This window comes from Bison bison, unplaced genomic scaffold (genome assembly GCF_000754665.1).
Source record: "Bison bison bison isolate TAMUID 2011002044 unplaced genomic scaffold, Bison_UMD1.0 scf7180017864238, whole genome shotgun sequence".
Lineage (NCBI taxonomy): Eukaryota > Metazoa > Chordata > Mammalia > Artiodactyla > Bovidae > Bison > Bison bison.
Window position 1 is genome coordinate 488,195 of NW_011494810.1, and position 20,915 is coordinate 509,109.

The 20,915-nt window shown below is 37.4% G+C and overlaps 1 protein-coding gene across 1 annotated transcript in view; it reads right to left on the reverse strand.

The window, feature by feature from the left end:
* Nucleotides 1-4,560: 4,560 nt before the first annotated feature.
* The window catches only part of GCSAML (germinal center-associated, signaling and motility-like), a 59,350-nt gene continuing 42,995 nt past the window's right edge, over nucleotides 4,561-20,915 (reverse strand). The window contains exons 7-8 of the mRNA XM_010846625.1: nucleotides 10,641-10,669; nucleotides 4,561-9,748 (exon numbers count right to left, since the gene is read on the reverse strand). Of these exons, the coding sequence (XP_010844927.1) occupies nucleotides 9,515-9,748; nucleotides 10,641-10,669 (263 nt within the window). The 3' untranslated portion in view covers nucleotides 4,561-9,514. The remainder of the gene's footprint in view (nucleotides 9,749-10,640; nucleotides 10,670-20,915) is intronic.

A 20,915-nucleotide genomic window follows, 5' to 3' on the forward strand; every position in this document is an offset into this window, starting at 1 on the left:
CTTTATCTTTAATTTTTGCCACTTTTTTTTAAGTTCAGTTCATTTTTATTTGCATATCGGAGCTAGGTTTTAATCCATTAAGTATATGGTGTATATGTAATTTTGGAACAATTTTTTTTTTTTTACTTTACAATATTGTATACTTACATTACACTTTGTCTTGAGACAAAGTGAGACTTTGAGACTTTCTGTTTTGTATTCTCTGTACTTCCTATACTGAATGTCTGTTTCCTTTCCCAGATTGGGGAAAGTTTTACCTAATATGTCTTCAATATGTTTTCATCCCCTTTCTCCCTTTTTTCTCTTTTTGGGACTCCTTCAATATTGCGCGGACTTCCCTGGTGGCTCAGATGGTAAAGCGTCTGTCTACAGTGCGGGAGACCTTGGTTCAAGCCCTGGCTTGGGAAGATCCCCTGGAGAAGGAAATGGCAATCCACTCCAGTACTATTGCATGGAAAATCCCATGGACAGAGGAGCCTGGTAGGCTACAGTCTATGGGGTTGCAAAGAGTCGGACACGACTGAGCGAGTTCACTTCACTTCACTTCAATATTTTGCAATGGTTAAAGAAGCTGCCTGCCAATGCAGGAGATGCAAGAGATATAGGTTTGATCTCTGTGTCAGGAAGATCCCCTAAAGTTGAAAACAGCAAGCTGCTCTAGTATTCTTGCCTGGAAAACTCCATGGACAGAGGAGGCTGGTGACTACAGTCCATGGGGCTGCAAAGAGTCAGATACAACTGAATGACTAAGAACATGCACGCCATGTGTCAAACATATCTAATTTTTAAATAAAAGAATTTTTTTTTCTGAGATCCTGTATCTTCTTTGCTATCATTATTCTGACATTTTTTCCTGAGAGGTTGCCTATCACCACTTCACTTAATTGTTTTTCTGGGGCTTTATCTTGTTCTTTCGTCTGGTACATATTCCTCTACTGATTCACTTTGTTGAATCTGTGATTATGGTTTTCTTTCTGCAGGTTGCAAGGTTGTAGTTCTTGCTTCTGTTATCTGCCCGCTAATGTATGAGACTATCTAAGAGGATTTTTTCAAGCTTTCTGAGGGGAGGGACTAGTGGTGGGTAGAGCTGGGTATTGTCCCTCTGGTGGTCAGTCTTGCACTCAGTAATAGTTTACTCTGCTTGTCTGCTGATTGATGGGGCTGTGTTCCCAACCTCTTTGTTGTTTGGCCTGAGGTGACAAAGCACTGGAGCCTACAAACTGTTTGGTGGTGCTAGTGGCTATTTCTGGAAGGGCTGACTCCAGTGAGTACTTCCCAGAACTGATCCTTCCAGTGTCTTCATCGCTGGATTGAGCCACAGCCACCCCGAACTCTGCAGAAGACCTTTCAATATTACCAAGCAGATCTTGCCTAGTCTCTTATGGGTTTACTATTTTTCCCTCTCTGGGTCCTAGTGTGCACAAGACTTTGTGTGTGCCCTCCAAGAATGGAGCTTCTGTTTTCTCCATTGTTGTGGAAGTCCTGCAATCAGACCCCAGTGGTCTTCAAAGCCAGATTCTCTGGGGACTCTTCCTCCCATTCCTTGACCTCCAGCTGGGAAGTTTGACATGGGGCCCAGAATTCTCCTGTGGAATAACTTCTATGGTATAATTATTTTTCAGTTTGTGGGTCACTTACCTGCTGAGTATGGGATTTGATTTTATTATGACCACACCCCTTTTATTGATTCATTCTGGCTTCCTCTTTGTCTTTGGATGTGGGGTATCTTTTTTTGATAGGTTTTTTCATGGTTGTTCAGCAGTTGTGAATTCCTTTCACATGAATTTCATTTCATCACTGCACAGATTCTCTAGTTGTGATAACACAAACTTAGTTGCTGTGCAGTGTGTGGGATCTAAGTTCCTTGACCAGGGATGAAACCCATGTTCCCTGCATTACAAGGTGGATTCTTAACCACTGGACCACCAGGGAAGTCTCTGAGATTTATTTTTAAATGCTCAAATACCTAAGATACATTGATGAACAGATAATGATTACTAGGCAGAGTTTTCCACAGACACAGACCAATACAAAAAATGCATCTATATCTATAGCTATCTACCTATCTATCATCTATCTATCTATCCATAGAGAGACAGAGACAGAATTTTCTCACACAAAAGTAATGATTGATAAGCCTGAAATTTCTAAGTGGGCCTGACAGCTGAAAATTCAGGTAAGAATTGAAGCTGCATCTTGAGTCTGAATTCTGTAGGACAGGAATCTGGAAATTTAGGCCAGACTTCTATGTTGCAATCTTAGAAAGAATTCTTTCTTTCTTGGTTTATATCAGTCTTTCTTAATTAAGGCATTTAGTTGATTGGATGAGGCCCACACAACATTATAAAAGGTTAAGTGAAGTGAGTGAAAGTCACTCAGTCATGTCTGACTCTTTGTGACCCCATGGACTGTCCGTGGAATTCTCCAGCCCAGCATAGTGAAGTGGGTAGCCTTTCCCTTCTCCAGGGTACCTTCCCAACCCAGGGATCAAACCCAGGTCTCCCGCATTGCAGGCAGATTCTTTTCCAGCTGAGCCATAAGGGAAGCCCATAAAGGGTTATGTACTTTACTAAAAATTTACCCACTTAAATGATAATCACATCTAAAAAAAAAATCACAACAACATCTAGATGGTTGCTTAACCAGCCTAGACAAGTTGCAGTCCACCCTTTGCTTATGTGGCATCCATACACATCTTCTTAAACAGTACTAAATCTGCAAATAAAAAAATAACAGGGTGGAATGGGTAAAAGTGCTTAAAACGTACAAAATTCCAGTTAAAAGACAAATAGGTATGGGGATGTAATAATAGCATGGTGACTATAGTTAACAATACTGTACTGTATCTTTAGAAGTTGCTAAGAGAATAAATCTTAACAGTTCTTATGAGAAAACAATGTGTACTTATGAGTGATGATGGATGTTAACTATATATACATCTAATACAATGTTATATCTCAATTTAAATAAATAAGAAAGTGTCAAAGACTGACTGGACTAGAAAAACAATAGTTAACTATAAGCTAAGCTATTTAAAAGAGGCATCTAACATACAAGGACATGGAAAAGTTGAGAGGAAAAAGGATGGAAAAAGATAATTGAATCATGCAAATAATAACCAAAACAAAACTGATATGGCTTTATTAACATTAGAAAAAATAAATCTTAGTAAAGAGGATATATAAGAGGATAACAAGGAGAGGTGCCGATTCTAAGCTTTGTGTGAAGTTAATAACATCTTTCAAAATATATAACTAAATATGGTATAGAAATAAAGGAAACTGACAAATTTACCACCACAGTAGGATATTTTCAATACATTTTTTTCTCGATAATTATCACATTTAAAGGGAAAAAAATGAAGATAGACTATTTAAACCACATGATTAACTGGTTATATCTAATTGGTATATACACAATGGAACCAAAGTTACATTATTTTTTAGCTTACTATGATATAGTTTCAAAACTTTTCCACTTACTGTATCATGAAACAAAGTTTGACAAATTTCAGAGAACTAGTATTATACAGACATCCTTCTCCAACAACAATAATTAGAAAGTATTAACAAAAAGAAAAAAGAAAAAAACTGATAGTAGAAATTGAGAATGTGCTTTTAAATAACTTATGGTCCAAAATAAATTGTAATAAAAACAGAAAATATTAAAAACTGAACAGTTGTCGAAATGTGTTTTCAGATATGTAGAATAAAGCTTAAACAGTACTTTAAAATTTATGATCTTAAATGTTTACTTTATAGAAGAAAGGATGAAATATAATTTGTGAATGACACAAATTCAGAAATTTGTTTTTAAAAAAAGAAAAGAGAACATAATTCTACCTTTTCTTATCTTTTTCTAAAATTTTATTTATTTACTTTTGGCTGTGCTGGGTCTTTGTTGCTGCATGGGCTTTTCTTTAGCTGTGCTGAGCAGAGCTACTCTCTAGATGTGGTATGCAGGTTTCTCATTGCAGACTTCTCTTGTTGAGGAGCACAGGCTCTAGGGCGTGGGCTTTAGGAGTTGTAGCATGTGAGCTCAGGAGTTGTGGCTCCTGGGCTCTAGAGCACAGGATCAATAGTTGTGGCGCACAGGCTTAGTTGCTCCACACAAATTAAGCAACTCCACAGCATGTGGGATCTTCCTAGACTGGGGGTTGAGCCCATGTCTCCTGCACTGGCAGGTGGATTCTTTACCACTGAGGCACCAGGGAAGCCCCTCTGCTTATCTTTTGTATACCCAAATGTATACTAATCTTCTCCCCAAAAAAGAATGCAAAATCCTTAGATGAGATTCACTCTCCTGTTTGATATTCTATAACTTAAATACTATGATATAAAGTTAAAATGTATATGTATATATGTGTGTGTATGTATGTATGTATAAGGAAAGTCAATACATTTTATGTTTCATGATAAGAAAATGAGAGAAAAAATTTAAAGACATTGGCTTAATATAAAAAAAAAAAAGTACATGTACATGTAATATGTAAAATGTATATATATTATACATTTATAGGTTTATATATATATATATATGTGGGGGACTCTATATATGATATAATTCATAAACACAAACATATGCATAGCAACATAAAAGAAATACTCATAACAATTACAATCCTCATTTCTGTAATTGGTCACATGGTTGTAGCTGGATAATTATCATCTTTCATTACACATTGCATATTTCCTGTGCCGTCAGCAAGTACCTCAGATAGTTGTGGGTTTTTTACCTTGTGGGGTGATCCAAGCCATTCCTGAAGTGTCAGGGACATTAGTAGTCCTACCTGAATTAGGTTGTTGTAATTTTCCATTGACCTCAGTCATACGACATGGTAGCATTAAGAGAACCTTAAGGGATACCCTCGATTCCAGACATATTCTTCCTTATCACTGTTGTAGACGACCAGTCCAATTTATTTCCCTTTGGTTGTTCATATCAATTACCCCAACTAGGATAGTAATTTCCTTTTGTCTGTTGATCAGGTGGTATGAGCCCAAAATGGCTAGGTGGCAGTCTTAACTTCTGGTTCCTTATTGTTTCTCTTGGTCTATATACTTCTTTTGGAAGTAAGATCTCTAGGCAAGCAGAGCATAAGTTTCTGAGGACTAAAAGCAAAAATTCGGCTAATGTATCACTAGAAGTAATAGTGGGTGGTGCCCTCCCGTGTTCACCCTTTGATTGCTGGACCTGTGAAACAGCACCACATAGTGGCCACTGATTGAGAGCGTACACAGCCAAGGACAACCTGGCCTCAACTAAGCAACATATTGCCAAAGAACTGGTGCTATAATTGAGTCTTCAAAATATCATTCTCCTGTATCAAGCCCTCTGCTTAAGGAGAACACAGTAAGATCAATGATTTTCGTAATCATGGGCTCATTTCCATGCTTCTTTCTCTGTGTAGTAAGTTCATTGATCAGAAGCAATGCTCTTATAGAAGAGTAACAGAACAGTGGGTAAGGCATTCCACTGCTGGTACTACTACTGGTGCATTTGGCAGAAGCATTGCATTCAAGGATTGAAAACCTCACCCAGAAAAAGTGCCTATTTCATTAAAAACAAAAATAATGCCCTTCCTTAATGGGAGTGATACAAAACACCTTGATGTTGGGAAAGACTGAAGGCAAAAAGAGAATGGTGTGAAAGAGGATGAGATGGTCAGATAACATCATTGAATCAACTGAACATGAATTTGAGCAAATTCAAATAGTGAGAGTTTATAAATAGCAGAAGATAGTGAATAGCAGAGGAGCTTGGCATGCTGTAGTCCATGGGGTCATAAAGAGTCCACCAGGACTTAGCCACTGAATAACAACAGCCAGGTACCTGTCTGATCACCACAGGAATAGTGTTACATCAGGGATTCAGAGTTGGACTCTCCTGCTGACACTTGGCCCATCAGCAGTGACCATAACAAGGTAGTCCTTGGTGAGTGTAAGTTCATGTTGCTGAGCCCAAACATAAAGCTTATCCCTGCCACTATGATCAGTTTGTTTATAAGCCCACTGAGCAATGATAGGTCTGGGGAAACAGGCTGACAGGTATTTACAGGCTGACAAGTTATCCCATCTATTTGATTATTAATATCTTTCTCTGCTAAGGTCACACTTTGGTGAGCATTCTCATAGGACACAAATATCTTCATATTTTTAACATGTTTAAGAGAGATCTAACCACGTATCTTTTTCCCAGACCTCTTTACCAATTTTCCAATCATGTTCCTTCCAAATATCTGACCATTCACTAAGCCTCTGGCCCTAGCAAATGAATCTGTACACAGTTGCACATCTGGCCATTTTTTCTGCCAAGAAAAGTGAATTACCAGGTGCACTTCTTAAAGTTCTGCCCAGGGAGGAGAATTTCCCTTCAGCACTGTTCTTCAGGGATGTTCCAGAAAGGAACAGTAGAGCAAGAGCTTTTCATTTTAGGTGTAATACCTGTGTAAGTACAAAACCGTCTATAATCCAGATGAGTCTTTCTTCCTGTCAGCTGATTGTGGAAAACTCCTCATGGAGCAATAGGTACAGGTTGGGAGAAAGAAAGTGCAGGAATGGGAACCAGGGGCATTTGGGCCACTTCTTCATGTAACTTATTTGTGCCTTCAGGGCCTGCTTGGCCCAAAGTTACATATACCACTTCCAGTGGTATATATGATGGAATGTTATCATGTGTGCCCAGTTCTATGGCTTGGTCAAATGACACAGTTGATGATGTGCAAGGCAACTTGGTGACCATGATTAAACCTTTAGTCTCAGAGCTATTTCTCAAAAGGATAGTAATGATCTTTGGAGGATGGATCCAAAATTTTAAGGGCTTTCCCTGTGATTTACCTTCCAAAGCTCCAGACAATTTCCTATGTGCCACTGACACTTCAAGCACCACTGGATCTGCTGAATCATAAGGTCCAAGTGGCAGAGCACTTGGAGAGCAGTCTGGACCTGATGCAGAACTGTCACTTGTCTTGGGCCCCACTAAAAACTAGCAACTTTTCAGGTCACTCCATAAACAGACAAGAGCTGCAAATCCAAATAAAGAGTATGTTATTAGCAAAATCCACAAATATTGTGCCTTCAAAATTCCACAGGCATTGGATCTCTTTTTTGTTTACAGTAGTAGCCAGATGCAACAATTTATTATTTACCTCAGAAATAATATCTCAACATCCCCCATACCACTAGACGCCTGGATATTTCACTAACATAGAAAATCACTGAATTTTAGTAAAACTTATATCCTACTCTTGAGACATAAAGGTCTTACTGATAAGTCTTCAAATCCCAAAGATTACCAATAAGCCATCAGAAACTAGGAGAGAGGCATAAAACAGGTTTTCTGGGAAAAGAGAAAACCCCTGGCTTACAATTTGATCTTGAACTTTGCAGCCTCCAGAATTGTGAAAAAATAAAATTTTGTTATTGAAGCTACCTAGACAGTGACACATTGGCAACCCTAGCAAACCAACATGTCTGAGTACTCAAGTAAATGTAAAGCAGCTTTATTTATAATGTCAAAACTGTAAATGTCTCACATACCCATCAGCAAATAATTAGATTAAAAATTATGAGTTATTCATTCAGTAGTATACTTATAAAAATGTCAACTACTAATACAAGGTGAAACATTCATTATGCTGAATGAAAGACAGCTTATACATTAAAAACAATACTGAATCTCCACAAGAAATGGGGTATGATTTACAACCAGGTCACATCTATGCTTTTAGATTTCTATATTTCTTTTACTATACAGTAATATTCATTAACCTATTGACTGCCCCTTCTCCTATAATTCCAGATTATTAAGTATATTAAAATGAGTCATTATCTTGAATATAGTATTTATTACATGTGAAAAACAACTACAAAAGCATACAGAGAAAAAATAATTTTGTCATTTCATAAAGTTGACTGATTTCTATAAGGTAAAACAATTTTGTCATTTCCCAAAGTTGACTAATTTCTACAAGAAAAAACAAGTTTGTCATTTCTGAAAGTTGACTGATTTCTACAATAAAAAATTAGTTTTGTCACCTCCTAAAGTTGACTGATTTATACAATATTTCTACATATTTCTGACAAGGTCACTTTTCCAGAATTATAAGATTTCTGTTAAGTTCTCCTTCCACACATTCAAATCACTTCAAAGGAACACAAGAATTTACCAAGAATAGAGAGTCAAAATTTGTGTAAAACCAATAAGTTACACAACTAGAACCCAGCAAATGCTCAATAAATGGTAATTATCTGTATCTTCTGTTATATGAGATCATTCCTAATAAATAAGGTAAGTTATATTTTGACATGACCTATTACATTCTGTTAATTTGTCCATTTTCTCTGTCTACCCACTCTCTTCCAGGTAGAGAGTGCTATAGAGGAGGCAGTAAAGGAGCTCCAGTGTAGAGAAGTGTCTCGGTTTACATTTTGTTAGAGATTAATGTGCATAGAAGAATAACAGACATTATTTTAGATTAAGTCTAGTATTAAACTAATAACTAGAAACCAGATTCCTTCCTACAGCATATGTCATTTTAATGAAAAAATATGAAAAACAAAACAGAAAGTTATCTGACATCTATCTATTGATTTATCCTTGCCAGTAATCTAAAAGGTCAGTATATTGTAGCTATATAAAAAGTAATTATTGATGTTTTGTCCATTATGTCCTTTATGTCCTCAATGGGAAGTTGGCAAGTTGTTTAGACTCTCCTTGAGAGTGAAAGTAAAAATAAATGGGTTGTTTACCAATTTGCCTGAATTTTGAAACCAGACACTATTCTTCCTTCTTCATTAAAAATAACTAGTATTTAAATTAACTAGTATATTGTGAATAAAACTGTAAATACAAGTATGCTTTCAGTTTTTAGTTAACTTTGAACAAATTTATCTGATTTACTATCAGAAAGAAAGACACTGGGCCACTAAACCTCATTCCTTTTTTAAAATTGCACTCTCAGCTTTTCCTCTTAGAAAGGCCGATATCAAAACCTGTTAATTCTTAAACTGCTACCACAAATTTACATGCAAGAATCTCCAGTATGCGGAAAAGGCAAAATTGAAGTAAATATTCAATTAGCAAAGGTTCTGGTCACTAGTCTTATTATGTTAAGAATTTATTGAGTAGATTACACCTCAAAAATGAAATAGATAATTAGGACTGTGAATGCTGGCCTTTGAAATTTGGAATGTAGAATTGGAGTTGGATATTCTAAGTCACATATGTATAGATGTTTATTGTTCTAGGGAGGATCCCCCCTACAATTTCCACATCCTCAAACTTTACAAACAAAAAGAGGTCAAATACTCTATATCATTATATCAATTTATGTGGCTTTACCCAAACCACATTGACGAGATGTTTCAGTTTCTTAATGTGGTACAGTGAAAGAATATCATTTATAAAGTCTGGCCAGAAATAGAAGTTTCATGTACTGCCGAAAGAGAAAGACTCCCCTGGAGGTCACCATTTGCTCATCTTTATTACTGGAAGATGATGAGGCAGGAGTATTCTAGTGAGGAAGCACAATTTCGTAATCATTCTCAACTGCACAGGAAGAAGACGTAATACTGCAAGGTCTCCTGAGAAGGGCATATTCTGTTTCTGGCCTTTCTCTTAGTGGTCTCACTCTCTTTGCGATGTTCTCATAACCATCATCGTTGGAGTTCAGGGAGGGTCTCCGATAGGGCCTATGATTAATGACAGTGTAACATACTTCTTCACAACCACTGACATTCTCACATCCCTGCAAGTACAAAGAAAAAAGAAATCAAGGATCTAGAATCAATCATCAGACTTGAACTCCTTTTTTCTTGTCTAATGATGATCTTGCACCTCAGGTATTCAAGGCCCTTTCTCCAAGCCCTGATGTCTTAAAGACTTCATTTTAGCAACATATCCTTTGCTTCAAACTGCCACCAATTCTGTTTTCATTTCACTACAAATAATAAAAGAGAATAACAAGACACTGTTATCTCCCTGAACATCTAGAGAAAAGTAGTTGTATACTTTATGTCACACATACTGAGGTATAATATATGCAACAATCAGAATCACAGATCTATAAGTAATTAATCAAATTGCTTAACAATTCTTCATAGGATAAAATTTAATTAATGTAATTGAGAATCTAAATACATTTTCAATTGTATGGACCATGAAAGAAAAATTAAAATACTACTAATTAAATCAATAAAATGTGATATAATATTAAAAAGTGTTTTTTCATCTGTTGATTGATATTTACCATGTTTATAAATACAAAAGCTAAGTCCTGGACATAAAGATTAAAAAGGGAATGTGGAAAGCTAAAAAATAATATATGTTTTATGGTGGTCAGATTGTAGTTGTGAATTTGATTTACTTTTGTTATAGTAGCTTTGAAAATTAAAATATTAGACTTTGATAGACTTGAGAAAACAATACAAACTTACTAATCACCTAAATTTGTTCAAATATTTTTATTTTTTTATTTCTTTCTATTTTTGCATTATAATTTCCAGGAATAATATTTAAACTATGAAAGTCTTTGATAAATCCATTCAGAAATTGCATGTTAAGGAAGATCTACAAGTAGGTTTATATGAAGTTGTCTGTATTTTGCATTTATCACACAAATGTAACAATGATTGTATTACCTGATTAGAAGTGGATGGAACACCTTTACCTGGAGGGTAAAAATAAAAAGAAAGCAATCTAAGAGTTTTGGGACATCACAAATTGAGGGTAAGGAAATAATGAAAGGGTAGAAAAAAATGATGAAACTTCAAAGAGGTCCACTGTCTAAACATGTCATGATTCCATGTTATTATTGAGGTTCTTAAGGAAGGACACATCTTTTGGGGCAACAACAATACTATCTTTCTGTGTAAATGATACATACCAAAGTTGGTGACTAAATGTAAATTTTGAAGCTGGATAATAAAATTTTGTCCATAAATATGCTATGACAATACAGAATGGCAAGTATAAATAAAAAATAATTATTGCTATAAAATTAAGATATAAATGTTATAAAGTTATCATAGGAAAATCATACAACTCTTAAGATGAATAGTCATTATAGAGATAGGTACTGACATAACAAAAGTAACTATATCAAATTAAATACAGATTCAATTTGATTACAGCTATAAATATTGATTTATACATTTGTTAATCTAAGATTCACTGCTAATATTTTTAATAAATATGTTAGAACTATAGGTTACTATATTTAGACTACTAAATATAGTAAAGTCTCAATTTGTAAAAGGGACATTGAATGATTCTTAAATCTACAACCTAATAGGCTTGAAAGTGATTATGAGCAAAATCATAGAATATGTTAAATAGATTCTATATAACAACAGTATGCTAGTAACTTTTAACACCTCATTGTTCTTCACAGAAAAGTCACATTCAATGCACTGATTTCAAATATGAAATATTATATTTATCCATATAATAATATATCTTTATAAATATCACAGTATGTAACAAATCAATTAATCAAATATGTTTTAAAATTAGTATTGTTTTATAATCAGAAGCTGAGGGAATTATGTAGCTTGAGCACAATTCAGTGGTAGCATTAGTGACAATTTGGAGAACCAAGCACAAGTATGAAAGACATGAAAAACATACACCAGTGGGTGAAGTGGTTACAGCTTTTGGTGCTGAAAATGTTAACATATTTAAGAACAAGCATATTTATTCTAAGGTTAAAGATGTGAAACATGCCCATCATTGTGCTAAAGTTCAGCTAAATGCATATCCAGAGTAGACTTCTTACTTGAAGTTAGAACATTGAAAAATATATATATGAGGCTTAGAACCAGAATGGAAATATCTGAGAAAATTTCTGATGACTGCAATTAACCTGAATTCCAAACTCCAAGAAAGATCATTGTGTCACATGAGGTGTTCCCGCTGGTCTTAGAGAGTGGGACTCCTCTTTCCTTTTGAAAACCCTGAAATTTATCTTGCAAAGGAAGACCAGCCAGTATCTCTTACCAAGAATACATTCTTATTCATACTGAAGATAAAAATCAGATCCAAGCATACCCTTGACATAAAGCAGATTATAAAAGAAAGAGAGATAAGACGAGGAGACCACATTCTCCCCCACAAATTCATCAAAAGAACATTTGAACACTGAGCAAATTCCACAAAACAACTTCTGAACACTGGCAGAGGACACCAGACACCCAGAAAGGCAGCTCATTGTCTTCGAAAGGAGGTAGGACAAAATATAAAAGATAAAAAGAGAGACAAAAGAGTTAGGGATGGACACCAGTCCTGGGAGGGAGTCGTAAAAGAGGAGAAGTTCCAAACACCAGGAAACCCTCTCACCAGCGGGTCTATGGGGAATCTTGGAATCTCAGAGGGCAACATAACCAGGTGGAAAAATAAATAAATAAAACGCACAGATTACGTGCCTAATGGCAACTCCCAGCAGAAAAGTAGCCCAGATGCTTGCGTTGGAAAAGTAGCCCAGATGCTTGCGTTCACCACCAGCATGTGGGGGCTGAACAGGGAGGCACATGCTGCATTGTTTAGGGTAAAGACCAGGCTTGAATGCCCTGAGGGCAATATGAGGGAGCTAATGAGAGATACCAACTCAAACTGAGGGATACCCAGAGAGAGAGAGAGAGAGAGAAAAAAAACTTTCCCGCCTTAGGCACTGCCGGCCTGCTCACAGAACAAAGGACTGACTGAATACCAGAGGAGAGCTAGCCAGCAGTGGACCAGCCCATCCCCCGCTGGAGGCAGAGAAGCAGGCGGGCAACAGCCAGAGCCAGAAAGGGGCAATCTTGGCCCCAGAGATGGCATCCTCTATCAAGCTGCAAGCATGCTCCCAGTTGCTAACCAAGTTTTCCTGGGATCCTGGATGGTTGACATCCATCAGGATTGCAGCCAGAGATCAGCTCCCCAGAAGAGACACAGGGCACACCTGAGATGGCACTCCCACTACACACCCAGGAAACTGAGTGGCTGGGACGGGGGAGGCGATAAGACGCACCACACCTGGGGAGTGTGTGCTCGCCAAGCACCTGGTCATTTGAGCTGCTCAGACCTGGGAAGGGCACAAATCACAGGCCCAACCGAGTCTGTACCTTTGTGGAGTACCCGAGAAACTGAACCTGAGCAGCTTAGACCTGGGAAGTGCACTCAACCCAGGGCCTGCTTTAGACAGTTCCCCTGCAGAGCAACCTGGAGCCTGAGCAGTGTAGACTGTGAAAGCACACATGCTGTGCGCGGGGGCAAACCCAGTGTGGCCAAAACACTGCAAGCACTCCCCACACACACCAGTGATATTCATTTGCAGTGTTACTCTCTCCCCACACCACGACTGAACAAACGAGCCTAAATAAGTGACCACCTTCACCCCGTTGTGTCAGGGTGGAAATTAGACACTGAAGAGACTTGCAAACAGAAGAAGCCAAAATAAACAGAGGGAACCAAAATAAACAGAGGGAACAACTTTGGAAGTGACAGGTGCAACAGATTAAAACCCTGTAGTTAGCACCGATTACATTGGAAGGGGCCTATAGATCTTGAGAAGTATAAGCTGGAACAAGGAACTATTTGAAACTGAGCTGACCCCACACTGCCCTCAACAGCTCCAGAGAAATTCCGACTTACAATTTTACTATTTAGAAAAATTTTTTTATTTTCTTTTTAAGTCCTCTTACTCCTTTAATTTTCATTTTTATAATCTACTATTGCAAAAACAAAAAACCCTATTTTTAAAGCAAACTTCATATATTTTTTAATAATTTTTGTGATTTTGTTTTGCTTCTTTAATATTGTATTTTTGAGAGTCTAACGTCTACTCTAGATTTTTAATCTTTGCTTTTTGGTATTTGTTATCAATTTTGTACCTTTAAGAATCCAATCTTTAGTACCCATTTTTACTTAGGAGTGTGATTACTGGCTTGATTGCCCTCTCCCCTTTTTGACTCTCCTTTTTCTCCCCTAGGTCACCTCTGTCTCCTCCCTCCCCCTTCACTTCTCTACCCAACTCTATGAATCTCTTTGGGTATTCTAGGCTGTGGAGAACACTTAGGGATCTGATTACTGGTTAGATCTGTCTCTCTCCTTTTGACCCCCCTCTTCTTCTCAGGGTCACCTCTATCTCTTTCCTCTCTCTTTTCTTCTCTTTGTAACTCCATGAATCTCTCTGGGTGTTTCAGGCTGTGGAGAGCACATAGGGATTTCATTACTGGCTAATTGCTCTCTCCCTTTTGATTCCCCCTCTTCTCCTCGTGGTCACCTTTATCTCCTTCCTCCCTCTTCTCTTCTCCATGTAACTCAGCTAATGTTTCTGGGTGTCCCTCATTGTGGAGAATCTTTTCTCCATTAACCTAGATGTTTTATCATTTGTGCCATATGGATGGAGAAGTCCTAAGGCTACTGTAAGAATAAGAGTGAAAACCAGAGGCAGGAGGCTTAAATCCAAAACCTGAGAACAACAGAGAACCCCTGACTCAAGGGAACATTAATAAATAAAGAGGTCATCCAAAAGCCTCCATATCCACACTGAAACCAAGCTCCACCCAAGAGCCAACAAGTTCCAGAGCAAGACATACCACACAAATTCTCCAGGAACACAGGAATATAGCCCTGAGCTTTAATATACAGGCTGCCCAAAGTCACACCAAACCCACTGACATCTCAAAACTCATTACTGAACACTTCATTGCACTCCAGAGAGTATAAATCCAGCTCCACCCACCAGAACACTGACACAAGCTTCCCTAACCAGGAAACCATAACAAGCCACTCATCCAACCCAACCCACAGGGAGGAACCTCTATATTAAGAGGAACCACAAACTGCCAAAATACAGAAAGGCCACCCCAAACACAGCAATCTAAACAAGATGAAAAGGCAGAAAAATACTCAGCAGATAAAGGAACATGATAAATGCCCACCAAACCAAACAAAAGAGGAGGAGATAGGGAGTCTACCTGAAAAAGAATTCAGAATAATGATACTAAAAATGATCCAAAATCTTAAAAATAAAATGGAGTTACAGATAAATAGCCTGGAGACAAGGATTGAGAAGATGCAAAAAATGTTTAACAAGGACCTAGAAGAAATGAAAAAGAGTCAATCAATAATGAATAATGCAATAAATGAAATCAAAAACACTCTGGAGGGAACCAACAGTAGAATAACAGAGGCAGAAGTTAGGGTAAGTGAGGTTGAAGATAGAATGGTGGAAATAAACGAAGCAGAGAGGAAAAAAGAAAAAAGAATTAAAAGAAATGAGACAACCTCAGAGACCTCTGGGACAATGTCAAACGCCCCAACATTCTAAAAATAGGAGTCCCAGAAGAAGAAGACAAAAAGAAAGGCCATGAGAAAATACTTAAGGGGATAATAGTTGAAAATTCCCCTAAAATGGGGAAGGAAATAGTCACCCCAAACCAAGAAACCCAGAGAGTCCCAAACAGGATAAACCCAAGGTGAAACACCCCAAGACACATATTAATCAAATTTAAAAAGATCAAACACAAAGAACAAATATTAAAAGCAGCAAGGGAAAAACAACAAATAACACACAAGGGGATTCCCATAAGGATACCAGCTGATCTTTCAACAGAAACTCTTCAAGCCAGAAGGAAATGATAGGACATATTTAAAGTGATGAAAAAGAAAAACGTACAACCCAGATTATTATACCCAGCAAGGATCTCATTCAGATCTGAAGGAGAAAGCAAAACTTTACAGACAAGCAAAAGCCGAGAGAATTCAGCACCACCAAATCAGCTCTGTTAGGTCCATATCATTTCTGTCCTTTATCGAGCCCATATTTGCATGAAATGTTCCCTTGGTATCTCTAATTTTCTTGAAGACATCTCTAGTCTTTCCCATTCTGTTGTTTTTCTCTATTTCTTTGCATTGGTCACTGAAGAAGGCTTTCGTATCTCTTCTTTCTATTCTTTGGAACTCTGCATTCAGATGCTTATATCTTTCCTTTTCTCCTTTGCTTTTCGCTTCTCTTCTTTTCACAGGTATTTGTAAGGCCTCCTCAGACAGCCATTTTGCTTTCTTGCATTTCTTTTTCCATGGGTATCATCTCGATCCCTGTCTCCTGTACAATGTCACAAACCTCCGTCAATAGTTCATCAGGCACTCTATCTATCAGATCTAGTCCCTTAAATCTATTTCTCACTTCCACTGTATAATCATAAGGGATTTGATTTAGGTCATACCTCAATGGTCTAGTGTTTTTCCCTACTTTCTTCAATTCAAGTCTGAATTTGGCAATAAGCAGTTCATGATCTGAGCCACAGTCAGCTCCCAGTCTTGTTTTTGTTGACTGTATAGAGCTTCCCCTTTGGCTGCAAAGAATATAATCAATCTGATTTCAGTGTTGACCATCTGGTGATGTCCATGTGTAGAGTCTTCTCTTGTGTTGTTGGAAGAGGGTGTTTGCTATGACCAAACTATGACCAAATGCTATGCCAAGTGCATTTTCTTGGCAAAACTCTATTAGTCTTTGCCCTGCTTCGTTCCATATTCCAAGTCCAAATTTGCCTGTTACCAGGTGTTTCTTGACTTCCTACTTTTGCATTCCAGTCCCCTATAAAGAAAAGGACATCTTTTTTGGGTGTTAGTACTAAAAGGTCTTGTAGGTCTTCTTAGAACCGTTCAACTTCAGCTTCTTCAGCATTACTGGTTGGGGCATAGACTTGGAGGACAGAAATAGTATGAACCTAACAAAAGCAGTAGATTTTAAGAAGACATGGCAGGGATACACAGAAGAACTGTACAAAAAATATCTTCACAACCCAGATAATCACGATGCTGTGATCACTCACCTAGAGCCAGACATCCTGGAATGTGAAGTCAAGTGGGCCTTAGAAGCATCACTACGAACAAAGCTAGTGGAGGTGATGGAATTCCAGTTGAGCTATTTCAAATCTGAAAGATGATGCTGTGAAAGTGATGCACTCAATATGCTAGCAAATTTGGAAAATTCATCACTGGCCCCAGGACTGGAAAAGGTCAGTTTTCATTCCAATCCCAAAGAAAGGCAATGCCAAAGAATGCTCAAACTACCACACAATTGCACTCATCTTACATGCTAGTAAAGTAATGCTCAAAATTCTCCAAGCCAGGCTTCAGCAATACATGAACCATAAACTTGCAGATGTTCAAGCTGGTTTTAGAAAAAGCAGAGGAACCAGAGATCAAATTGCCAATATCCACTGGATCATGGAAAAAGCAAAAGAGTTCAGAAAAACATCTATTTCTGCTTTATTGACTAAGCCAAAGCCTTTGACTGTGTGGATCACAATAAACTGTGGAAAATTCTTCAAGAGATGGGAATACCAGACCACCTGACCTGCCTCTTGAGAAACCTATATGCAGGTCAGGAAGCAACAGTTAGAACTGGACATGGAACTACAGACTGGTTCTAAATAGGAAAAGGAGTATGTCAAGGCTGTATATTGTCTCCCTGCTTATTTAACTTCTATGCAGAATACATGATGAGAAATAATGGACAGGAAGAAGCACAAGTTGGAATCAAGATCGCTAGGAGAAATATCAGAAACCTCAGATATGCAGATGACACCACCCTTATGACAGAAAATGAAGAGGAACTAAAGAGCCTCTTGATGAAATTGAAAGAGTAGAGTGAAAAAGTTGGCTTATAGCTCAACATTCAGAAAATAAAGATCATGGCATCTGGTCCCATCACTTCATGGGAAATAGATGGGGAAACAGTGGAAACAGTGTCGGACTTTATTTTGGGGGGCTCCAAAATCACTGCAGATGGTGACTGCAGCCATGAAATTAAAAGACGCTTACTCCTTGGAAGGAAAGTTATGTCCAACCTAGATACCATATTGAAAAGCAAAGACATTACTTTGCCAACAAAGGTCCGTCTAGTCAAGGCTATGGTTTTTCCAGTGGTCATGTATAGATGTGGGAGTTGGACTGTGAACAAAGCAGAGCACCAAAGAGTTGATGCTTTTGAACTGTGGTGTTCAAGAAGACTCTTGAGAGTCCCTTGGACTGCAGGGAGATCCAACCAGTCCATTTTGAAGGAGATCAGCCCTGGGATTTCTTTGGAAGGAATGATACTAAAGCTGAAACTCCAGTACTTTGGCCACCTCATGTGAAGAGTTGACTCATTGGAAAAGACTCTGATGCTGGGAGGGATTGGGGGTAGGAGGAGAAGGGGACAACAGAGGATGAGAAGGCTGGATGGCATCACTGACTCAATGGACCTGAGTCTGAGTGAACTCCGGGAATTGGTGGTGGACAGGGAGGCCTGGCGTGCTGCATGGGGTCTCAAAGAGTCAGACACGACTGAGCGACTAAACTGAACTGAACTGAAACCAGCTGTTCAACAAATGCTAAAGGATCTTCTCTAGACAGGAAACACAGAAAAGGTGTATAAACTCGGACCCAAAACAACAAAGTAAATGGCAATGGGAACATATTTATCAATAATTTAAAAAATGTAAATGGGTTAACTGCCCCAACCAAAAGACAAAGACTGGCTGAATGGATACAAAAACAAGACCCCTATATATTCTGTCTACAAGAGACCCACCTCAAAACAAAGGACACACAGACTGAAAGTGAAAGACTGGAAAAAGATATTTCATGCAAATGGAGACCAAAAGAAAGCAGGAGTAGCAATATTCATATCAGATAAAATAGACTTTGAAATAAAGGCCATAAAAAGAGACAAAGAAGGACACTGCATAATGATCAAAGGATCATTCCAAGAAGAAAATACAACAATTATAAATATATATTCACCCAACATAGGAGCACCACAATATGTAAGGCAAATGCTAACATGTGTGAAAGGGGAAATTAACAATAATACAATAATAGTGGGAGACTTTAATACCACACTCACACCTATGGATAGATCAACTAAAGAGAAAATTAGCAAGGTAACACAAACTTTAAATGATACAATGGACCAATTAGACCTAATTGATATCTATAAGACATTTCACCCCAAAACAATGAATTTCACCTTTTTCTCAAGTGCACATGGAACCTTCTCCAGGATAGATCACATCCTGGGCCATAAATCTAGCCTTGGTAAATTCAAAAAAATTGAAATCATTCCAAGCATCTTTTCTGACCACAATGCAGTAAAATTAGATGTCAACTACAAGAAAAAAACTATTAAAAATTCCATCATATGGAGGCTAAACAACACACTTCTGAAAAACCAACAAATCACAGAATAAATAAAAAAAGAAATCAAAATATGCATAGAAATAAATAAAAATGAAAACACGACAACCCAAAACCTATGGGACACTGTAAAACAGTGCTAAGGGGAAGGTTCATAGCAATACAGGCTTACCTCAAGAAACAAGAAAAAAAGTCAAATAAATAACCTAACTCTACACCTAAATCAACTAGAAAAGGAAGAAATGAACAACCCCAGGGTTAGTAAAAGGAAAGAAATCTTTAAAATTAGGGCAGAAATAAATGCAAAAGAAACAAAAGAAACCATAGCAAAAATCAACAAAGCTAAAAGCTGGTTCTTTGAGAAGATAAATAAAATAGACAAACCATTAGTGAGACTCATCAAGAAACAAAGGGACAAGAACCAAATCAACAAAATTAGAAATGAAAATGGAGAGATCACAACAGACAACACAGAAATACAAAGGATCATAAGAGACTACTATCAGCAAGTATATGCCAATAAAATGGACAACTCAGAAGAAATGGACAAATTCCTAGAAAAGTATAACTTTCCAAAACTGAACCAGGAAGAAATAGAAAATCTTAACAGACCCATCACAAGCATGGAAATCAAAACTGTAGTTAGAAATCTTCCAGCAAACAAAAGCCCAGGACCAGACGGCTTCACAGCTGAATTCTACAAAAATTTAGAGAAGAGCTAACACCTATCCTGCTCAAACTCTTCCAGAAAATTGCAGAGGAAGGTAAACGTCCAAACTCATTCTATGAGGCCACCATCACCCTAATACCAAAACCAGACAAAGATGCCAAAAAAAAAGAAAACCACAGGCCAATATCACTGATGAACATAGATGCAAAACTCCTTAACAAAATCCTAGCAAACAGAATCCAACAACATATTAAAAAGATCATCCATCATGACCAAGTGGGCTTTATCCCAGGGATGCAAGGATTCTTTAATACCTGCAAATCAATCAATGTAATACACCACATTAGCAAATTGAAAGGTAAAAACCATATGATTATCTCAATAGATGCAGAGAAAGCCTTTGACAAAACTCAACACCCATTTATGATAAAAACCCTCCAGAAAGCAGGCATAGAAGGAACATAGCTCAACATAATAAAAGCTATATATGATAAACCCACAGCAAACAGCATCCTCAATGGTGAAAAATTGAAAATGTTTCCCCTAAAGTCAGGAAGAAGACAAGGGTGCCCACTCTCACTACTACTATTCAACATAGTTTTGGAAGTTTTAGCCACAGCAATCAGAGAAGAAAAAGAAATAAAAGGAATCCAGATTGGAAAAGAAGAAGTAAAACTCTCACTGTTTGCAGATGACATGATCCTCTACATAGAAAACCCTAAAGATTACTAGAAAATTACTAGAGCTAATCAATGAATATAGGAAAGCTGCAGTATATAAAATCAACACACAGAAATCCCTTGCATTCCTATACACTAACAATGAGAAAACAAAAAGAGAAATTAAGGAAACAATTCCATTCACCATTGCAACAACAAAAAAATAAAATACTTAGGAATAAATCTACGTAAAGAAACAAAAGACTGGATTCATTTTGATATTTGGCAAAACTAATACAATTATGTAAAGTTTAAAAATAAAATAAAAGAAAGAAAAACTATAAACACTGATGAAAAAAATCAAAGATGACACAAATAGATGGAGAAATATACCATGTTCATGGATTGGAAGAATCAAT